This window comes from Rasamsonia emersonii, assembly GCF_000968595.1.
Source record: "Rasamsonia emersonii CBS 393.64 chromosome Unknown ctg1118621759999, whole genome shotgun sequence".
Classification (NCBI taxonomy): domain Eukaryota; kingdom Fungi; phylum Ascomycota; class Eurotiomycetes; order Eurotiales; family Trichocomaceae; genus Rasamsonia; species Rasamsonia emersonii.
In genome coordinates, this window is record NW_013563288.1 from 27,027 (window position 1) to 48,282 (window position 21,256).

The window sequence follows — 21,256 nt, forward strand, 5'->3', positions numbered from 1 at the left end:
GCTGGCCTCTCCCTTTCTCACCCCCACCGTCTCCCACTTGTTCGAGGGTGTCCTTTGGATTGACCGGTCACGCCGTGCGGCAGGCTAAAGGACAACCCAGGGCGCTTTGTTCAAAAATAAAACCGCGTCGTCGCAACAGCCGATAACGTGTATAATGTGTATAGCGGTCGGGAACGTTTCGAGGCAACTCCACGGCCCGAGTGTGAAAAATCGCCTCACCTGTTCCCTCCGACGTGATAGTAGAGTATGTAAACGGAAACCTTGGCTGCCGACTGTAGCCATCTCATCTTCACGCCGTCTATAGCTCGAATCCGTAAACCGACATTACTCCTCCCTCCAAAAGCAGAACAGCGAGGCGACAGGACACTTGGTAATAGCAATCCAAACGAAACGTACAAACAGCACGCTATATGGTTATTTAGGCAATATCAATAAGAATGGTGACACAATTGACTTCCAAAACAGGAAGCCCTCTGATCCGCAAACGCCATCCGGAAGAACCCCCCGGTCGAACGGAAAAAAAAAGAGAAAAGGTCATGCGAGCCCGAGCAACTAACTCCACGAGAGACCCAAGCGATACTCAACGTCCAACAAACAGGTATTGGAACAAGGTGGCGAAATGGATACAACGAAAAGAAACGGAAGGACGGGCTTTGTGTCTTTTGCCTCCCCTAAGGAGATGCCCAGCCTCCAGCGACTTGGACCCATTCGGCGAGGCAACTGCCCTGTTTGCCCTCAACATCGACAATGTCGGTATCACACTTGCATCGGCAGCCAACCCCGTTCTCTTTGACGGGGTCCGGAGTTGCCCAGTACTCGTCTTCTTCAATCCTCTTCTTCTCGTCTTCTGTCGTCATCTCCAGGTAAGGTATGCGAGGCAGCTGCCGCGCCGGTGCGTTCGCTGGGCAGTGTTGGATGGTAGTATGCCGGTATCCAAAGTCACGGAAGTAATGGATATCCTTGGGAGAAAGAAGAGCTCCGGCAGCAAGGGAGTGGATGGGAGCATCACCCCACTGGATCATAGAGTAAGCTTCAGGGAACTCATTCTGCTATGGGAGAGGTCACTTACCCGTTCCATCCAGAAGCCTCCGCTCCTGTCCATCATTTCGAAGAATTCCTCGTATTCCTTGCTGCGGAAGAAGTCCAGACGAGCAATCTCAAAGTTACTCCAGAAGTGGCACATATTATACTTTTCTCCTTCCATGGCTTCTGGATCAACTTCCGGGATGCCCTCAGGGAGAGCTTCCTCTGGAAGTTTGTCATCCTTCGGAGCGTCGTCGGTCTTTTCCTCCTTGTAAGGCTCCTCGAGGAACATTTCCCACAAACCTTTCGACTTGAGTCCCTTCTTCCGCTTGTACGCAGAGGCATACCGGAAAATGTTGGGAACCGTTTCGCGGAGCTCCTTGACAGCAATGGTGAAACCGTAGGTCTTGTTGTGCTCTTGCATTTTGATGAAAGGATCACTGGGTTGAGGGGTCAGAAAATGAGGAGAGGCATCGGAGGGAAACAGAATACGTACTAAGTGATATCGCAGAAGTACTTGATATCCGGCTCCAGTCGCCAGTACCACTCGTATTTCAGCAGCAATGGGTGCTTGTAGAAGAATCTGTAACTAATGTCAGCGACGATGGTCCCTTCCCATCCGATCGGGGATTGGTCTTACCCGGAGTAGAATCGGCACATGTGGTGATAACTCTCCAGTCCTCCATACATAATCGCAGCGTCGCCTTGCTTTCTAATCCCTTCCTTGGCGACTTCCTTGTCCACCCAGTCGGGGAAGCCCCACATGCTGCTGTCGATCTTGCCAAACTCCACGGGAGCACTGGTGTAGTTGACGACCGTGTCCTTGAACTCTTGATCGAAGTCTCCGTCATTCAAGAACACATAAGGGTAGTGCCACCATCGGTTAAAGTGTCTCTCGATGGACTTGAGAGACTGAACGACGCCCTCGAGTTCCTTATTCCGCGCAAGGACAACGAAAGCCGCGTTGGCTCGGGGACCAGACGTGTCGATGTTCAAGCAACCGGTAGCGAAGACCTTATCATGCTCCTCACTGATTTTTCTATTCACCGAGTCAACCTGCGTTAGCGCTGCCGGCATTTTGGAAGATCAGGGAGGTATTTGCGAACCTGATCGCGGGAGGTGCGCCCGCTGGGATGAGCATCCGACCTGGCGAGGAAGGATGCCTCACGAACAGAAGAAGTATTAGGATGATTACAAGACATGGAAATAGTAAAACAAAACCCAGCGGTATTGAAATGGAGGAATTGCCCTTTAACCGTATCCGCCGCCTGAAAAAGGCGAACCTCGGCATGACTTGGCCCTTTTCGCGCGCATGGTCTTCCACCGACGGTAGCGTGGGCGATGAGGGTAGGCGCTTTATAATCCGTTGAATGATACTCATAGCTGCGGAGGTGTGGGATTAAGAAGTCACTTCGTCAGGATCGAAAACGGGACCTCGGTCGCCCCGCGACGATGGTGAGAGGGAGAGCGAGAGAAGAGGGAACTCTACCCAGAAAACCGACCGTCCAACCGTCCAAAGGTGCCGCTGCCGGGCGAATAGACTGAGAGGACTGATGGCGGACGATGCGAGAAAGAGCCCCGAGGGCTATGGGCGTGGGAGACGAGAAAAGGACGGGGACGAGGGTGGAAGGTGGATGGTGTAACGAGCGGCTGGAGGGAATGCCTCCTTTCTCCCCGACTTCCTCTTCGGTCGACAACGAGGAGGAAACGATCGATCCAATGCAGGCGAGAGAGCAGCAAAGGAGTCGACTACGACTTGCAGGGGAGAGTGGACGAGCTCATCAGCGGGGAAGACGAGGATGAAGGGGGTGAGAATGGGATGCGATGAGGTGTTGCAAAGGGTGAGGCTAGGTGGACGAAAAGCAAATGAACGGAGGTTGCACGCTGACCTGGGCGAGGGCGTGACAGCGTCCAGAGCCTCTGCCAAGCCCCAGGGATGCGCAAGCGAGACAGGCTAGGCGACAGACGGCAAGCTGTACCGTACCGTCACGGCCGCGCAGGGGGCCCCAATTTCGGTGAGCACGGGGGTCGCCTGCCCGTAATTACAGGTACGGTCTCAAAGCCGTCGAGTCCTGAGAGCAATTGTTACCGACAGACGGTTCTTCGAGGGACAACTCCTTGCTCTTCGATGTTCATGACTGCTCGCGGCCTCAGCACAGGGCCCTCTGTACCATTACGGCGCCGTAATTTAACGACGAATCAGTGAGATCGGAGGCGCGCCCCAGGAAGGACAAAGACTGGAGAAAGGGCTTCAAGGTTAATTTAAATTACGCCTACGATTGCCACCTGCGTTAGTACGGGGTAACACGATCAGGAGCCCCTGATGTTGGAGTATCTGGAGATCTGTACAGAGTACTCTGTATTTGACAGGTAGTAGTAAAGTACCGTGCAGGAATCTCTTTATTCTGTGAGCAGACAGAGTCATCCTCGAAGGGTACTATATCCCGTTACGGAGTGCAGTGGCTGGTTTCAGTCATGAGATCAAGCAGATCCGTCATACCAGCCCAGACTCCGACTTGGATCTGGATCATGCAGATCAGGCTCATGTACTCGGTACTGTACCATAATACTGGAAAACTGCTACCAGAGGACAGGTGATTCTGCAGAATACAGCATGCGAGTAGCCGTCGTACAGTTCGATACATTGCGACTGCACGGCCTGTGGCCGAATTTCCAACATCCAGCAGAGTCACGATCAGTCGGCACGTGTCCGCTTCTGGCCAGTGGTGGGCCTGAACTCCGACGGAGTATACTCCGTACAGTCCAGGCCAGCTGATAGGCCTCCTACAGAACCCTGAAAGCATTTTCGTGATTTTTCGGGAGATATTTCGGTAGTGGTACCAAACAAAAATCGTGCAGAGTACTACGTAGTTCAATTGAAGCAGCCAAATAATTGATTGTATTCCCGCGTTGGCTTGATCACCCACTGTACTGTACTTGGTTAGAATGCAGCGGAAGTATTTGTGTCGGGACGATCAACAGATTAGCATCTCAGATTCTCTCTGTTCGGACTAAGTTCATTTATCTGTCAATCTCTTTTCTACGAGAAAAGATTAATCTTGCATACTGGTGTTATTTTGGATCCTGCTGCGACATATCGGAGTAATCAGAGCTTTGTTCATCCAGGCAAGTTGACGATGAAGAGGATTCCTTTTTAAATTACAACTGACCACCTAGTATCAAACTTTGGAATCTCGGAAGAGTTAACATGGTCAAGGAGGGGTGGACGCTGCTTCCTGCTTAACGGAAATTTCAGCATACTTTGATTTGGCATAGGGTCCTCAGTTCACCCGGAATTTTCTATCTGGCAATGCCCATCACGCACTTCATGTCCAGATCAGATGTGCACGTAATACCTATTGGGAGCATCGTGGCCTTCTAGAACAGACACAACCACTGATCGAGGTGGGGCAAGTAAAAATTCGAGTGGTCGTGGCTGCTAAGAATAGGATCAACTTGACTCGAGCGTAAGGGAGGAGCCGGGGGGGATTCTGCGGGAGCCATGGATCGGTATCTGATATCCTCGAGGAACCCTGCAAACGAAGGATCTGGAGAGGACGACCAGAACAGCAAGGCGATCATCAGTGCACAGCGCTAGATTTGCATGCTGGTGAGATCAAGCACCAGGCCTGACCACTGCTCTCCAAAATAATAATTATTAAGCAGAAATGCCGATCCACACCGAGAATTTGGAACGCCAACCGCCTGCAGGCACAGAACTGGCATCCTCACTGGCTGTCGCAGAGTTGATGGACTTCTCTGAGCCAGTCATTCTCAGTAGACATCGCTGTCCCCAGGCACCACTCGGTAGATGACCCTCTCCACAGCCACGCTGGACTCGCCGACCCGCCGCGTCCGGCCTGTTGTTTCTCTTGCTGTGCCCCTCATGAGACACAACTGCCTGGCTTGAAAGTAACTGGCTTGCTTGCCATCATCCATCGCCACCTGCAGCACAAAGGGAGCCAGAAGCCTGGAAGAATATCAACCAGGTCGTCTGCTCTGTGCACTCTGTCTATGGAGACCATTTGCGACAGACAGTGTTGGCCGCTGCCTCCGACATATCGGGGCTCATACTATGATACAAACTAGCGAATCGATACCACCTCCTTGATCAACCAGACCCCCTTTTCCTATCGTCCCCTGAAAACGCCCTGTGTCTACCTACGTCTGCTTTTCTGTGCTGGTCTCCGCCATAGAATAATGGATAACTTCGACAGTCGCTGAATTTCGCGCTAGTAATTATTATCCCACACCCGTGTTATCCTACCATCTTGTCGCGGTGCGCGATCTCCGTCCCGTTCGCGTCGAGGCACGAGACCTTTTACCTCAAAGATGGCACAACAAAGCCTTCCTGCCTCCGTCTCTTCTGCCGCCGAGCGGCCGACCACAAAGCCAATTCAACCTCCCGACCGGAATGTGCGGCCATTGAGCGCATCAGGACCGTCGCATGGGCCATCCCCGAACTTTCGCAATGGACATCTCAACCTGGACACGTTCTCACCCGTCAACGAGAATGGCAGTTTCGAGTTCGACCGCGTTCTAAAGCGGGGAAAGGTGTACTGTCGGATGAAGAGCAAACATGTTAGTGTCCCCTTTTACCATTCCGCAAATAAAGACGAGCTGCGCCTAACTTGCGCTCATTCTTTTAGGCGTTCAAAGCTTCATGGAAGCCGGTCTACCTCGTCCTTCGACCAAACCTGTTGTCCGTCTACAAAGATGAAGACGAAGCGAGACTCCGCTTGTCCATTACTCTCACGGAGGTTACGGCGGTCGCAGCCGTTCATTCTCCTCGATCGCACCGGGACCACGTCTTTGGAGTTTTCTCTCCCTCGAAGAATTATCGCTTTCAGGCGCTGTCGGAGCAGGACGCGAACGATTGGATTGAGCGGATTCGCAGTGAACTGTGCATCGACGAGGAAGAAGAGGCCCTGTTCGCCCAGTCCAGGGCCCTGTCCAGCAGAAATTACGGGATAACCAGTGATGGGGATGACCAGCTGAGCGATCACTCCGACGTCGGTGACGTCGATCGCGATATCACGTCCAGTTCACCAGAACTGGTCCGTACGGTCTCTCTCGGTCGGGGCGGCAGGAATCTACCCTTTGCCCAAGATTACTCCGGGAATGAGATTACCGAGTATTCTGATCTATCCGATGCTCCGGGCAGCAGCACACAGCAGCAGCGCTCAGTGACCTCATTACCGAAAGGAGATAAGCCCCACGGCGACAAGAACAAGCGATCCAGTGATGTGGCTCGTGCCGGTGATCCGGGAGCAAATGTCGATCCGGAAAGAGTAATCTGTCACGGGTACCTGCAGTGCCTACGCAGCAAGCACGGCGTGCGGCAGTGGAAGAAGGTTTGGGTCGTGTTACGACCGATAAGCCTTGCTTTGTACAAGGATGATAGGGTATGCTTAAATCCCTTCCTCTTCCCATCCTCATTCTCTGCCCTGCTTCAGGCTAACCCGTTGACTTTTTTTTCCAGGAATACTGCGCCATCAAGATCATCCCCATGTCGCAAGTGATCAACGCTGCCGAGATTGACCCCATCTCGCGGTCAAAGACCTGCTGTCTGCAGGTCATCACCGAGGACCGGCCGATCTATCGCTTCTGCGCTCCAGACGAAGAGAGCCTGGCCAAATGGCTCGGCGCGTTGAAGAGCGTCATCGTCGCGAGGAAAAGGGCAATAGAAAAGGAAAGGAAGGGAGAGGGAGAAAGAGAAAGAAAAGAAAAAGCAGCAACCGCAACAACAGCAACAACATCAACAGCAGCAGCACCCAGCGGTCCCAGCGCTTTTCAGCCTCTTCACTGATGAATTCAGATTCAGGTTCAGATTCGAGTAGTTAGTATGTTGGCATTTGGTCTGTCTGTCTGTCTTGTAGTACCTTGTACTGTATACCCTTGACATTACATACTCCGTACATAACTGTTTGTCATTATTGGGAGCCTCTTCTGATTTATGATGATATCCGGCTTTGATGTTTTTTGTTACCTTTTGCAGCATAGTATATAGCATTAGCATCATAGTCATCATGCTATCATGATGCTACTAGTAAATAAGTACACTGAACTTACTTACCATTATTGCACATCATTCGTTTGACCATTTGATTTTATTTGCCTTGATTAATAGATTAACAATTCCAGTTCTACGAGTCAAGTCACCACTCACGACAGTTATAATCTCTCTCTTTTTTTTTATATCTTCCTGTCAATAATCACAACTAGTAAATAAATGAGTTGATTGTGTTTATTTTTCTGCCATCTATCTTTCAACTTTTTTGTCCTTGCCTAGTATATATATTTTTCTTCGACGCCCTATGCAGACAACACAGACAGCTAAAGAGACAAAAAAGAGATACTTAAAGAAGAAAATTAGAAAAAGATAAGGCAATATGTTTCCATTCTAACGCAGCCAGGAATACAGATACAGCAAGGGTAAATGAAGCAATGTAGACGATAAATAGACGACCAAAAAAAAAAGACAAATATGAGATGAAGACTATGACGACAACGACAACGGCAACGGCCAAGACAACAAGAGTCTAAATGTAGATAGATAGATAAATAGATAGATAGACAGATACATAGACAGAGGCAATTCTAATACGCAGGCCATGTAATGATCTAATCTAGCTATTATCTTTTGTCCTCTACTGCTGATGTCGCTGGTGATGTTGTGCTGATGTTGCAGCAGCAGCAGCAGCAGCAACTTCTTCATCAGGGACGATAGGATTATCGGGATCCCTCGGTTCGAGATCAACAGGACTTGTTAGAGAAGGGGCACGGTTCTCGTCATGTTCTTTGCTCTCGTGGTTGACGATCAAAAACGATAGGAAGACGATGACGGCACCGATCCAGTACAACACGCTCGCGTACCGGCCTTGTAGGATGATCTGCCCCACGAGCGAGAGAGGGATGGTTAGGCTCAAGCCGACCGTGACGACGAGTGGGGTGGTCAGCAGCATCGCGTAGGCCCAGCATATGTCAGATATAAGAGACGAAAGGGAGTTGACCTGATTCAGCACGAGTCAGCAGAGATTTCAACTGAGAAGGATAAGGGGGAGTGAGAATGAGCAGAGGGCGAGGAGGACGCACCAGAATAATGGTCCATACTCTGCTGGTCGGCGGCAACCCAAACTCCTCAATTCCCAGAAGATGGAGAATGATAAACCCCGGCCATAGAAGGAATACATTAAAAAACCCCACAAGCCCAAAAAACAGCTGCATGTTGACCCGCGATTCATCGCCCACTTGCTTCTTCATCACAATCGTATAGATGCCGTACACGATGGCACTGAATGCCGCCATAGCATCACCCAATGCGATTTCCGCCGTGGTCTTGTGCGGGAACGAACCCTGACCATTATCACCACTAGCATTGTTCGGTGTGGTCGATTCATCAGGCGACGACATGTCCACACGCGAGATCAGGATCACTCCTACGAGGGAGGCGATGACGCCGAAGAATTTGCGAACGGTGAATTTCTCCACGCCGATCACAGCACCGAAAATGAGAGTCCAGACGCCACTTGTCGAGGTCAAAATGGTGGTGCTTCCGACATTCGTGTATTGAAGACAGGCGATGGCGAAATAATTCGCCAGAAACCACAGCATGCAGAACTGAACGCTTAATCTGGCCGTCGCCCTCAGTCCCAGCCTTCCCCCGGGGGTTATTCCAGTTTGGTCGGCCACAACGGGAGGCACGTCCGGCGATTCCCCCGCATCATTGTAAAGCAACCTCTGGCGTTGCATATTATTTTCACCGTGTCCACCGCCATAATCGTCTTCTTCTGATATGTCTCTGTAGAGCAAACCATCCTTCATGCCATGCGAGTCGAGATAGACCAGCAATGTCCGCCAGGATCTGACCTGCGCGAGCTTTCCATGGCGCCAGAGACGAAAGAGACGCCGTGCGATGACGATAACAAGGAATGTGATAAAGAACGAAGTGTTTATGTATGTAACAAAGAAGGGCTTCGAGTAGGTGTCATCTGCCAATATTGTCTGCGGAATCGAAACGGGTCTGGTCAGTGTATAGGAACTAGCAGTAGACAGATCAATCAGCAGTGATTTTTCTTAATACATACACTGGCAAGGAAGTTCGAACTCGTCCAGAGCACGACGACCACCAGAAGCAAGCCCATCCCCAGCGTATGTCTTGCGACGCCAAAGGCGAATCTTGAAACATTCCCCCTCGTCGGGGCTTTGGAAGGAGCCGCCTGAGGACGGAAACGTGTCGTGAACTCTTCGCCATAACGTGAAGACTCCATGATGGGTGTCTGCTCCAACGTCACTGCATCACCACCATCACCACTCTTCCTAGTTGCCATGATATGATTCAAAGGCCTGGTTGTCTCTTTGAGCAGGCCTGCTGCTGCTGCCTTAGGCTTGTCCGCATGGAGATACGATGAGATAGACGTTGACAAGCCAGGAATTTAGCAAACATCTCAAATTCGACAATCTCTCACCAAGCAGCGAAGGTCTCCCCGGTCAACAGGGAGTATAGGTGAGAGACCTGGCTGGGGTCAAGGGAAGAATGGAAGGTTTCACCGCAACGCTCCCACCGCATGATAGTTAAGCTACCAAATTAACCGAGTGTTGCTGTTGCAGTAATGCTGACTTGACCTCCGCCTGTTCCGATGCTTGGCGCGATGGCGTGCCGGGACCCAGACTAGGAACTGGCAACCGACCACGGTGGACCATGCAGCACTTGACCTCCTTGCAATCTCAGATTCTAAGAGTATGTGCCAGTCCAAGTTTTGTTCTTGTGAATTTCACCTAATTTTAACCAACGATCAAGTTGCCTGTGCAGCATATATTGTTCCTTGAGACATGTATTTGGCTGATCGCAATGGTCAAGTAGTAATTAGCTTACAGAAAGGATATCCCAGACTCCCCAAAAACGAACAGGTCTCAGACATTGACAAGAGCAGAATAAGTGAAGAAAAAAATCCACAGAAAAATGCCAGGAGTAAAAGCTTGTACCAGGAAGCTTTCGAAGCGGACCAGTGCCAGCTACAGCGGATTATATATCCCCAGCAATCAGGATTACACGCAGGTAGAGGTTTCTCTACAAGTCCACCCATGTGAAATACCGTAAAACGAACTCCAAAACCAACAGGAAAAAAAAGCAAGAAAGGAAAAGAGACAGGCGTAGACATTCACGTGAACTCAGAGTCATTGTCTTAGCATGCACAACCGTCGCGATCGCTGTCAAGGCCGATAGTGATTGGATCGTTAAAGTCTCCGTTGAATTCCTCCGCTTCTTCCTGAGCGAGGGCATTCCTTGCGATAACTGGGGAAGATATTAGACAATGGACACCAAGCTATTGTGCTAGTTAGAAACAAGTTTCAGAGCTCACCTTCAAATGCTTGTTCAACGTTCAAGGCTTCCTTGGCGCTGGTTTCAAAATAGGGAAGGTTGCCTTTGGACTGGCAAAACGTCATAGCGCGTTTCGAAGAGATCATTCTCTTGCTCTCCTCCACATCGATCTTGTTTCCAATCACCACCTATGGTCTGTCAGCGCCATGATAATGATGGCAGCAAGAATAGCTTTAGCACTCACAAAAGGGAAACTCTCAGGATCCCGAGGGCTTGCCTGGATAAGGAATTCGTCCCGCCAGCTGTCGAGCGCCTCGAAGCTCTTCGAGTTATTCACATCGTAGACTAGAACGCAGCAGTCTGCTCCTCGGTAGAAGGCAACACCCAGGGACTGGAATCGTTCTTGACCAGCCGTATCCCAAAGCTGCAAAACACAGTCAACAATGGACGTCCCTTGTCATCCGCGGAGATCCTGGACATGCCTGCATCGTCACCAGTCTGTCATCAACCAGCACTTCCTTCGTGAGAAAATCGGCTCCAATTGTAGCTTTGTAGCTCGCGCTGAACTTTTTATTGACCTGAGACGACAGAAGTCACCGTTAGAAAGAGGTTATGACGAAATACCAACGCAGATAGGGTGTAGGCACGGACATATTGGTTCATCAAGCTTGTTTTTCCTACGCCGCTGTCGCCGAGGATAATGACCTAGATAATGCGGGAAGAGATAGAGTCAGTAAAAGCTCATCAGGCCCAGCACGCCCACCTGAAGCCAAGCTGCGCAAGACCCAGGAGCAGGTACTCTACCTTCAACAGGACCTTCTTCCTTGATGCCATGGCGGCAGCAGCAGACTTAAGATGGCAAAAGCAGTGGCGGTTCGAACTCCAGGTACGGCAGCAGGTATTCCAGCTCCTAACAAAGGATCGGTAGGCTGGGAGAAGGCGTAGAGAACAGTCGAGATGTCGCGAGGTAGATGGAGGAGGGTTAGCGGGCCTCGTGACGTTGATAGCACGAGGGCGGTCGACGGAGCGGTCTGCGAGCGGCGGAGCCAGAGTACTCCAGGGGCCCGCAGTAAGTAATACCCCACTCAGGTACTTATCCTACCTACTACTCCGTGCACCTCGCAGGCTTCCCTTTCCAGGGCTACTGATTCTTAGCCGAGAATCAGGTATTATTGATTAAAAATAGCACAAGATGTGTTCATGACCGTGGAGCTTTTAACCTCCTCTTTTCTGTGTGGTTTCACCCCACTAGAGATACCCAGGCCTCGCCATGGCAAACTGGCGGGACGACTACTACGCCGCATTAGGAGTCCGAGATGAACGCGAGAAAGCGAACATTGGCCTTTACGATGCCTGTACGGAGATCACCATCCCTTCAACTGCAACGTGATAATAATCATTCATTGCAACAGACACTCGACTTGCAGACCGGACTGGCGCCTTAGCGACCGCCAGGCAACAAGTACAATCGTCTGAAGCAGCCGCAGCCCCATCATCATCTGCCACATCCAAAAGAGGAGCGACGACAGGTCAACAGCAAGATGCGGGTAAACCACTGCACGAGGTTCTGGCGGCGGTGCGAGCAGACTTGACTGCAGCGCAGCGCTCGCGCTCCGAGCTGCAAGATCGCCTGACCCGCACGACTGAGGAGCTGGAGAAACTGAAGAAGAAAACCCAGCAAGACGGTAGGCGAATTACAGCGTTGGAGGGAGAGCGACATCACCTACAGCTGCGGTTGAGGGATCGCGATGAGGAGTTGAGGGGGAAAGCAAAACTATTGGATGTAAGTGTGATCGCCCCCGCGCCTTCTATCTGCTGTTTAGATTCGCAAAAAGGAAGTCTAAAGTAATAAAACTGGATGTTGACTTGTGTATTTTTCCACAGAGTGTCCAGGATGAATTGGCATCGCTCAACCTGCAGTTGAATATGGCCGAAGAACGCTCCAGCCGGCTGCAGCGTGAGAACCAAGAACTGATCGACCGATGGATGGCACACAAGGGGAAAGAGGCAGAGGCGATGAACGAAGCTTCGAAATTTTCATGACGAAGCGAACACTGATAAAGACTTTCTGCCGGCAAATCTCGGAATTCTTGGATTCTCGCAGGTATGAAGGTTAGTTTTCCATGTGAGTGGATAGCTGCGCGATCGCGAAAACTACCCTTTAACCTTACCTGGATCAGGTTTTTTGACTTTATTCTGTATCTCTGCCAGTGGACAGGCAGGTCAATAATGCCGATCACGCCACAGTTGTAATCTACACGTAGCTCGGTCGATATAGACATTGAGATTTGGGATATTTAGACTGTAATGTACTGTACAATCAATCTAGAGAAGAGAGATAATGGATATATAAACACAAGTCTACCCCCGAAATGACAGTGACGGGCTAGCTGAATGCCTGGAAAGGATAGTAGTTCATAGTCAAAAAGAAATATGCCAAAAAAAAAAGGAAAAAAGGACCAACATATATTGCGTATCAATCACTCTCAACAACGCTGTTCCTGCAAAATTGGTATCATTAAACAAAGACAGGCAACATCCAGAACTTTGTGTGCGTCATGCAAATATATCCACAGAACGTAAGGTAAGGTTGTTTATTTCCAAGAAAAGAAAACAAGACAACAGAAGTATATATAGGCAGCCACGGATCCAAACCATGGTTAGAAATCCAATCAGCCGGTCGCCTGATTGGATTGTAGAGATATTTTTCCAAAGCGGTGGAAGGATGACTACTCCTTCATCTCTTCGACAAATTTCTTCAACCGAGAACTGTCCTTTGTGGCGATGAAGTATGTACCCCCGACATCGGTCCAGCTCACCGAGTCGGACCAGTAGTTTCTTTGCTTCACGGTGAGCAGGTTGATCGGGGAGTTGAGATTGCGCGACTGGATCTTGTGGCCTGCAGGCACAAACGACTTGAGCGACACGATCTGACACCCTTCTTTCATGTCGAGGAAGAAGTTGATCAGCGCGTTGTTGAGCTGCGGAGTGAACGCCTGGTTGTTGATCAGGACCACATCGGCACGCTGGAGCACCTTGATGATGCTCTCCTCCTTGAGAAAGTCTCCACGGACAAGATGCGTCTTGCCGGGGGCAATCCCCCACAGTCGACATCGTGCCTTAAACTCTGCTTGCTGCAGTTCCGCTAGATCACAGGCATTAGGCATCACTTCGCAACCCCAGCTCTCGCAGCCGATTTCCAGTGCTGCTTGCAGGACCACGTTCCCGACTCCGGATCCCAGATCTACAAAGACTTGACTGGACTTAAGTTTGGTCTCCTTGAAGATGGTACTTATGAATCGCGGAAGAAGCTCGCCATATACATTGTCCGTCCCGTTCTCGTACTGGCGCAGCGAATCGACGCGTGGCGAGACGGTCCGTGAGTATATCTGGGTCAATATTCGCTCGACGAGAGGTAGTCGCAAACCATGAGTCGCATCCAAATGTTTAGCAATGGTTCCATCAGCCACCAGTCTTTCAATAGCATTGTTATAGTCTGTTATCGCTTGACAAAACTCGGACTCGGAGGCGTGAGCCAGGGCTCGTCGGATTCGACGCTTGATTCCAGTTGACTCGTTGTCGAACTCGTCTGCGGCATCTTCGGGGATATAGTGCTGGGAAACAATTTCAACCACCTGAACAATATCATCGAGAGGCTTGAAATCATCTTTGTCGCGCGGTACAACAAGCTGGTATCTCTCTCCTTTCAAAGTACTGGGATATTGCAGCACAATCTCAGCAGGGTCACCCGATCCCTCAAATGCACGCCTGTACTTTCCAGAGCCCTGCGCGGATGCGATATCTGCCGCATGTACCATGGAAAGTGTCTTTTGGCCCTCTGTTGAAAATGCTTCGACAGATCGTATGTGTCGCTCCAGATCCGGCTCGACGCTGGCGCTCACCCGTACTCGTTTGCGCACCTCGAAAGAAGTATCCGTGTCGCTGTCATCATCGTCGCTAGACAGCCTCTGTTCTGCCGGCGATGGCCTCTTCAAGTTCCTAAATGGGGTACTTAACCGTCGCTTGGAGGAAGGGTCGGCTTTGTGAGGGCGTGAAGAGACTGGCTTGCCGTTCGGCTCGCGTGATTTGTTCGTGGATGCGGATCGTGGCAGAGATGTTGTGCCATTTTCTGCAGCACTGGCGGACGATGATCGCGACGGTTGCGCCGGCTTTGTCTGGACAACCTTGCGAATCTGCGGTTTCTTGGCTTGGAGAGAGAAGGCACCTCCCTTCTGGAGATGATCGAAGAATCCCATGTCGCGCGCGGGACTCGGGGGACTCCGAGACCCGGGGGCGAATTCCGAAGCGCAAGCGCAGGCGGCGAGAAAGGGAGGCGAGACGATATGCTATGATATAAATAAACAAAAGAGCAATGACGAGACCATGATAGATCTGTATAGACAACAGAGAATACCAGATGCAAGAAAGTAAAAAATAGAAAGAAAAGATATTACCCGGAAGAGAAGGTCGAGGGCTTCTCTGTCCGCGGTGGGGGTTTTTCTAGTCTTAGTCGCACAGGACAGCGGCACGTCTGCTGTGAGCGTCGCCAGCGAGGCTGTCCACTCCGTGTCCCGCCATGCGCGCTGTCCGGACTCCGGCCCCGCGGGAAGGCTGGCGCCACAACCATGGCCCTGGATCCCGTGATTACGCCTGCTATCTGCGCTGCATCAGCAATCTCACAAGGCCTGCTGTCCTGCCTGTGCCTCGCATTCAATTATCTATCATACATAGGCTGTGAAAATGAGCTAAGAACAATATACAGTAAAGTAGGATGTGAAGTAGTAAATATCCCCAACATTAGTATCATGCACGGTGCTATGAATATGTACAGTGCCTCTGCACAGTGTATATACAGATGGTTGCTCGTTTTTAACGCTTCTTCTTCTTGGTGAGTCTCTTCTGTGCTCGGATGTCTTTCTTCAACCGTGCATCCACAATCTTGTACTTGCCCTTCACCCCCCGGGGACGGCCACGGATTCCTTTGTTGCTGCCCTTGGCGACCACCACTTTCACTTGTTGCTTCGGTTTCTTCCTGGCTGCCTTGCTCAACAACTTCGCAATCGCTTGCGCCTTGTCCCTCTCACTGACGCCCTCTTCCTCAGCCAGGAGAGCAGACTTCTTGCGCAGCTTCTCCAGCCGCTTAGCAGCCTTGTATTTCTTGCGAGCCTTCGCTTCTAGAACCTTTTTGATAGGCCGGGCATTGATTGCGCGCATCTTTTCCTTGATGGCTGCTGCGGCTTCCTTGGTGATTGGCCGGTTAGGACGGCTGTGCTTGTTCTCGTCGTCCAGGAACCAATCTGGCAGACCCTCGGTGTCCCGGAACGAATACTTGTTGAACCCATCGTCCACTACATCTTCCGACTTCTTTTCTCCGGCAGCCATTTGCTGTGCAAGAGCCATCGCCTCTGCAGTGATAATGTCGATATCTACAATTCATGGTCAGCAAGATGCCAAACGAGCCAGATCCAGTGGCAGCAGACATACCTAGACGGCCATCCTTTGTCCGGGGATCTTTAAGTTCCTCCTCATCAGAAGATTCTTCAAAATCCTTGTGAGGTTCGGTCTTCTGTTTGGATGAAGACTTTTCCGGGGCGGACTCTCCGCGCGTAGACTTCTTTGCAGAAGTAGCAGCTTTGTTGGCTGACTTGTCATCACCATCCACCTCAATGGCGCTATCCTCATCCTCGATTTCATTGACGTCCCCCAGGCCTTGGAAGATATCCTGGTCGAAGAATAGTGCCGCCTTGTTCGACAGATGATCAGACACGGGGCGTTTGCCACCAGTAACAGCCACAGCGGAATCAGAGCCTTCCTCATCTGAAGTTTCGCTGTTGTCACCCTTGTTGTTGTCGGAGAAACCCTCCCATTCCTCCTCTTCGTAATCCTTTCGGGCCTTCTTTGCTCGCAGTTTCGCGTCGCGCTCTTCTTTGCGCTCCTGATATTGTTCGTACATCGAGTCCAGCTCTCGCTCCAGTCGATCTTCCTCCTCGTCTGTCTCGTCATCGCTTTCTTCTGATGACTCTGATTCTTCTTCGTCACTCAGTAGATCAGCGCCCTTTCCCGCAGCGATCTTGTCCGTCGCGTTCTCCTGATTGACCGTCTTCAAGGCAAACATAGAGTCCTCCCCGGTCGGTCCGCTCTGTTCCATTCCAATCTCCGTAGGCGTAATCATATGCATCTGCATCCGTATGATTTCCTTGCGTTTTCTCTCATTTTCCTTGCGCCTCTCCTTCTTTCTCCGTGCGTCTTCTTTCTCACGCAGGCGTTGCAACTCTTCCTGAATCGCCAATTCGTCATCCAGCGGCGCAACTTCAGTCACCTCCTCCGCCTCCTCATCTTGCGCTTGTTTCTTCCTGACTGTAAGACCGAATTTCTCGCGGACTTTCAGTCTCCATTTCAAGAGGTTCCGGAATTCCTTTTTACCCAAAACCCGAAGATCTTCGCAACAAGCCCGAATCTCATCGGTCGTTTCTTCCAGTCTTTCCAAAGTGGCCAGCGCCAGGTCCCCTCCCGGAGACTGCTGGAAACTAAGCTTGTGGTACGTGCCCAGGATCGCAATTGGATCGGTCGAATTGATGAATTCGGTCACGGGGATCTCCTTGTGTTGGGTATAGTCGCCCTCTTCGTAACCCTCCCTCTTCCGCTTCTTCTTATCCGGATTAAAGACCTTCGCTTCATTGTTCGGCGTGGGATCGGCCAATTCAGCGAACACATGCTTGGGATCCAAGAATCTGGGGTCAAGGCGTTTGGGGGCTTTGAACCCACGGCAGACAACAAAGATCTCGGCAGAAACATTTCGGGAGGATGGCGGTTTCGTAGCCTCGACCGACGTGAAGAGTTGCTTAAGAACCCACAGCAGCGGGTTGTAGTCTTTGGAGCGGAACACCTTAGTTACGAACGTGCCGCCCTCCTTTAAGAATTCGGTAGCCAGCTTCAATGCCTGCAACGCGAGTTCGGCTTGAGAGAAGGCATCCTGGATCCACGCCGTACCGACGTTGGGCGCACCGTCGTGCAGCACCGTATCAGCCTTCAAATGTTTGAAATGCGAACGGATGGTGGAACGACACTTGTCTGTCGTGATGTCGCCCTGAAAGGTAATGACTCGCGGAATGGGTTTGATCGGGGCGAGGTCGACTCCGACGATGAGGCTTCCTGCCGGCATACATTCTGCCGCAACTTGACACCATGACTGTAATTAAGCCCCTTGTCAGCTGCAGCCCGTGCTGGAGGGAGAACCATTGCTGAGCTACTTACCCCGGGCGCTGCGCACAGATCGAGAAGTACTTTGCTCTTCTCGAGAAAGCCATATTTCTTGTTAAGCTGGATCAATTTGAATGCTGCTCGTGCCCGGTAGCCTTTTTCTTTGGCAAGTTTATACCACTTGTCCAAACGGCCCTTTCCATGCTGTGAACGGGTCAGTATCCATTTCGCAGAGATCGGATTGCAGCATTGCCTACCTTCTTCTGGATCGCCATCCTGAATCAGGGTGCGCAGGGTTACCCTACGACCAGATATCGGATCACGAAAGACAGGACAAGGCCTTGTGGGGGATTTTCCCAATCCTGGGAAGCAAACCAGCGGCTGGTGAGCCTGCTGTCTCGAAAAAAGTTGTCTGGTCGCTTATCGGCGCATCTATTCTCCACACAATTTTTTCGACAGTTGTGGCGGTGCAGCCCAGGCCAGGAGAAATCACATGACCTCAGACACCCAATTGCTGCCTGGGGCGGAAAGGAACCCCAAGTCACATGCATGAGTCAGTGACATCAGCGCCTCGTGGCACCAGCCAGAGGGCGGAGCTCGGTCGATTGATATGGCAGCATCGCAGCACGCGCTTCCCGAGGCAGACGACATCCGCTTCCGCCATGCTCTCCCCGTACATCCTCACTCTCGGTTCCGTCTGATCTAAAACTCCGTGGGTGATGTCTTTATTGCGCTGCCGATCGGCCCCATGGGATCCCGAAAGGTGAAGTCGAACCCCTCGGCCGCTGACTCGCAAGTCAGCTTGGTGTCCAGCAAGAGCTCCGCTTCGACTCAACCGGCACAAGATAACAGCTCGACTCCACAGAAGAAGGGGAGTGGGGCGGTAAGTGGGTTGTCTATGGGGGTCATAGCAGTGGAAGTCATTGCTAATTGAGATCTGGAAACAGGCCTGGTACACAAAGTCCTGGCCGCGGGGATCCAAAGCGGCCGCCGTGACGGAAGTGGCACGAGAGAGCATCTCTGTCGCCGGGAATATCACATCGGAACTGGCGCCATCGACGACATCGCTTCCCGAAACCCCGAGGCATTTTAAGTCTCGTTCAATCCAGTTAACCAAGAAAGCCGGCTCCCCCAGCAGATCTCTCCCGGCTGAGACCACGACAACTCGTATCAACATCGCCTCGGACGGATCTGCTTCGCCAGCGACTGAAATCATCCTGCAGGAACCCACTCCCGATGCACCGCGTAATGAAACGAAAGACAAAGGAGAGTGTCCGTTAGATTCGGACGATACGGTTAAGGACACAAAGGAAAGCTCAGAGACTACTACCCTCAGCCAATCCGGAAATACAGAAGATTCTCGCCAGGAACCTGACAATACATCAAAGCCATCAGATCAGTCTACATCTTGGTTTAGCTGGTTTGGCTGGGGAGCAACTTCAGCAGAAAAGTCCAGCTCTAAGGAAATGGGGACGACCAAGTCTCCTCCTGCGGAGGCCCCAAGCACAGCGCCGACTGAAAATCCTGTAGCACCCAGCTCTGACGCCGGGAGAGACAAACCAACTATATCAGACACTTCTGCTACCACCTCGCAACCTGAACAACCAACCGTCAGTGAAAGAAATACACCACAAAGATGGTCGTGGCTACCGATGTGGGGAGGATACTCCACGGCACCGAAATCTACAGAAGAATTACAGCAAGACGAATCAAAGAAAGAACCGTGTATTGAAGAAGAACGTTCTGCAACTCAAGCCGCTAATGTGAAGCCGCCACCTAATGACGCTGAAACTGAACGCGTGCAGGAAAGTGTACCCTCGAAACGTTCATCTGCTCCTGCGAGAACCTCTGGTTGGGCATTCTGGTCCAGGACGGAGAGCACAGAGAGAACGAATCAGGAAGAGGAGACAGGCGAAGTTTCGGTGGCAGAGCCAACGCCTTTGCGATCGAAACAGGACAGCCAAGAGGCTGAAGTCGAGATCGAACCAAAATCAGGAAAAGATGTTGCCAAAAGCAAGGGCACAAAAGATACTGCCGAACCTGGAGCGGCTACTGTATCCACAATAGACACGCCAAGTCCTTCGGTCCCTGCAAAAATGAAAGCACAGGAAGTGTCTGCCTCCAAACAACTGCAGAGTGTCCTGCCAAACCAGTTGCTGCCTTCGTTCAGAGATACGTTCGCTCTGCAAGAATCCCCGTCGTGGTTGCAGACCATTGGTCGGCTTCTCCATTATTCAAAAGAGCCCGAAAATAAGCATGTTCTGGTGCTTAGAGATCCGCCTCGTCCCAAGAGAGCTCTGGCCATTGGAGTGCATGGCTACTTCCCGGCTCCGCTGATACGGACCGTGCTGGGCCAGCCTACCGGGACGTCCTTGAAGTTTTCTACCATGGCAGCGAAGGCCATCCATCAATGGGCAGAGAATCATGGCTATCAATGCAACGTGGAGAAGATATCCCTCGAAGGAGAGGGCCGCATTGCTGAACGCGTAGACATACTGTGGAAACTGCTTCTGAATTGGATGGAGCACATCCGAGAAGCGGATTTCATCATGTTTGCCTGTCACAGCCAGGGTGTCCCGGTCACAGTCATGCTGGTTGCGAAATTGATCGCGTTTGGATGCCTAAATGCTTGTCGTATTGGCATTTGCGCTATGGCAGGTGTGAACCTAGGCCCGTTCCCGGACTATAAGTCTCGATGGATTGGCGGCTCTGCTGGGGAACTGTTTGATTTTGCACATCCCACCAGCAAAGTCTCGCGGGAATACGAGGCAGCGTTGCAGACCGCGTTGGATTTTGGAGTTCGCATAGCTTATGTTGGAAGCATTGATGACCAGTTGGTCTCTTTGGAGGTACGTTATTGTATTCTAAGGTTCAGGCCAGATCTGACTTTGACCTGTAGTCATCTCTATTCGCCCCGGCGTCCCATCCATACATATACCGAGCCGTCTTCGTTGACGGTAGAGTCCACACTCCAAGCTTGTAAGCAACAGACTGCTCTTTCTTTTCTGATGTTCAAAGGTTTCTAACCAATATCTACAGTCTCTCACACCTCGTGGGATTTGTACTTAAACTACGAAATCTTGGAATATCAGATCATGGCCTCATCCGTGAGCTTAGCGCTCCTCTTGTTGGCAGTCTTTATACAGGCGAAGGCCATTCCCGACTCCACGATGAGGAGAATATATATTAGTATGCCATTCCAGATCTCGTGTCCTTGGTAGAACCTTTTCTAACCTTGGAGCTCCCAGCCTCGCCGTCGAGTTCGCTTTGGAAACATCCAACGTCAGCGGTGTCCCGCTACGTATCCAAAGATCCAGCCCGACATCAACTCCCAACCCTTACATCCTCCCCTTCGCTATGCGTGGCGTTCTCGAAGAAGACTACGTTCGCCGTGAGCTTCATGAAGAGAGCATGGAGCTCCTGAGGCAATTTGACGACTGGAAGCCCACCAGCAAGGTGCTCAAAGATGTGAAGTTCCGGCTCGAGGGCATTCGATCAAAGCTCTGATTGACTGATCAAAATAAAAATAAAAGAAACAAAGAAAAATATAGAGGAGGCTTGAATCCTGCCACATCATCATTCTAAAACATATCCCTATCTATTGGATTGCTCCATATCCGATGATCTACCAACCTTCCATACCACCCAGCCAGTCAGCCTTACAACAAATCAAGTTGTCTGTCATGTGATGTGACGATCACCCTGACCTAC

At 51.1% G+C, this 21,256-nt stretch overlaps 7 protein-coding genes across 7 annotated transcripts; 3 read left to right on the forward strand and 4 right to left on the reverse strand.

The window, feature by feature from the left end:
• Positions 1–671: 671 nt before the first annotated feature.
• On the reverse strand, positions 672–2,100 carry T310_1676 (GDP-Man:Man(3)GlcNAc(2)-PP-Dol alpha-1,2-mannosyltransferase; the record flags this gene model as incomplete). Its single annotated transcript, XM_013475447.1, has 4 exons — positions 672–1,013; positions 1,070–1,463; positions 1,520–1,606; positions 1,664–2,100. 4 exons carry the CDS (start codon positions 2,098–2,100, stop codon positions 672–674), a joined length of 1,260 nt encoding a protein of 419 aa, XP_013330901.1.
• Positions 2,101–5,355: 3,255 nt separating this feature from the next.
• Positions 5,356–6,832, forward strand: T310_1677 (PH domain protein; the record flags this gene model as incomplete). Its single annotated transcript, XM_013475448.1, has 3 exons — positions 5,356–5,604; positions 5,673–6,428; positions 6,506–6,832. The coding sequence occupies 3 exons, from the start codon at positions 5,356–5,358 to the stop codon at positions 6,830–6,832; spliced, it is 1,332 nt and encodes a 443-aa protein (XP_013330902.1).
• Positions 6,833–7,673: 841 nt separating this feature from the next.
• Positions 7,674–9,293, reverse strand: T310_1678 (Integral membrane protein; the record flags this gene model as incomplete). The annotated part of the gene is made up of 3 exons (XM_013475449.1): positions 7,674–8,036; positions 8,119–9,027; positions 9,111–9,293. 3 exons carry the CDS (start codon positions 9,291–9,293, stop codon positions 7,674–7,676), a joined length of 1,455 nt encoding a protein of 484 aa, XP_013330903.1.
• A 915-nt stretch (positions 9,294–10,208) lies between these two features.
• On the reverse strand, positions 10,209–11,179 carry T310_1679 (dGTPase; the record flags this gene model as incomplete). The annotated part of the gene is made up of 6 exons (XM_013475450.1): positions 10,209–10,318; positions 10,386–10,533; positions 10,590–10,769; positions 10,828–10,923; positions 10,997–11,050; positions 11,150–11,179. The coding sequence occupies 6 exons, from the start codon at positions 11,177–11,179 to the stop codon at positions 10,209–10,211; spliced, it is 618 nt and encodes a 205-aa protein (XP_013330904.1).
• Positions 11,180–11,615: 436 nt separating this feature from the next.
• On the forward strand, positions 11,616–12,388 carry T310_1680 (Autophagy protein Apg16; the record flags this gene model as incomplete). The annotated part of the gene is made up of 3 exons (XM_013475451.1): positions 11,616–11,700; positions 11,773–12,128; positions 12,230–12,388. 3 exons carry the CDS (start codon positions 11,616–11,618, stop codon positions 12,386–12,388), a joined length of 600 nt encoding a protein of 199 aa, XP_013330905.1.
• A 686-nt stretch (positions 12,389–13,074) lies between these two features.
• Positions 13,075–17,820, reverse strand: T310_1681 (AdoMet-dependent rRNA methyltransferase spb1; the record flags this gene model as incomplete). Its single annotated transcript, XM_013475452.1, has 7 exons — positions 13,075–14,691; positions 14,800–15,007; positions 15,073–15,160; positions 15,220–15,771; positions 15,830–17,534; positions 17,600–17,749; positions 17,803–17,820. The coding sequence occupies 7 exons, from the start codon at positions 17,818–17,820 to the stop codon at positions 13,075–13,077; spliced, it is 4,338 nt and encodes a 1,445-aa protein (XP_013330906.1).
• A 473-nt stretch (positions 17,821–18,293) lies between these two features.
• Positions 18,294–21,052, forward strand: T310_1682 (uncharacterized protein; the record flags this gene model as incomplete). Its single annotated transcript, XM_013475453.1, has 5 exons — positions 18,294–18,428; positions 18,493–20,394; positions 20,445–20,524; positions 20,585–20,734; positions 20,794–21,052. The coding sequence occupies 5 exons, from the start codon at positions 18,294–18,296 to the stop codon at positions 21,050–21,052; spliced, it is 2,526 nt and encodes an 841-aa protein (XP_013330907.1).
• Between the last annotated feature and the right edge of the window lie 204 nt (positions 21,053–21,256).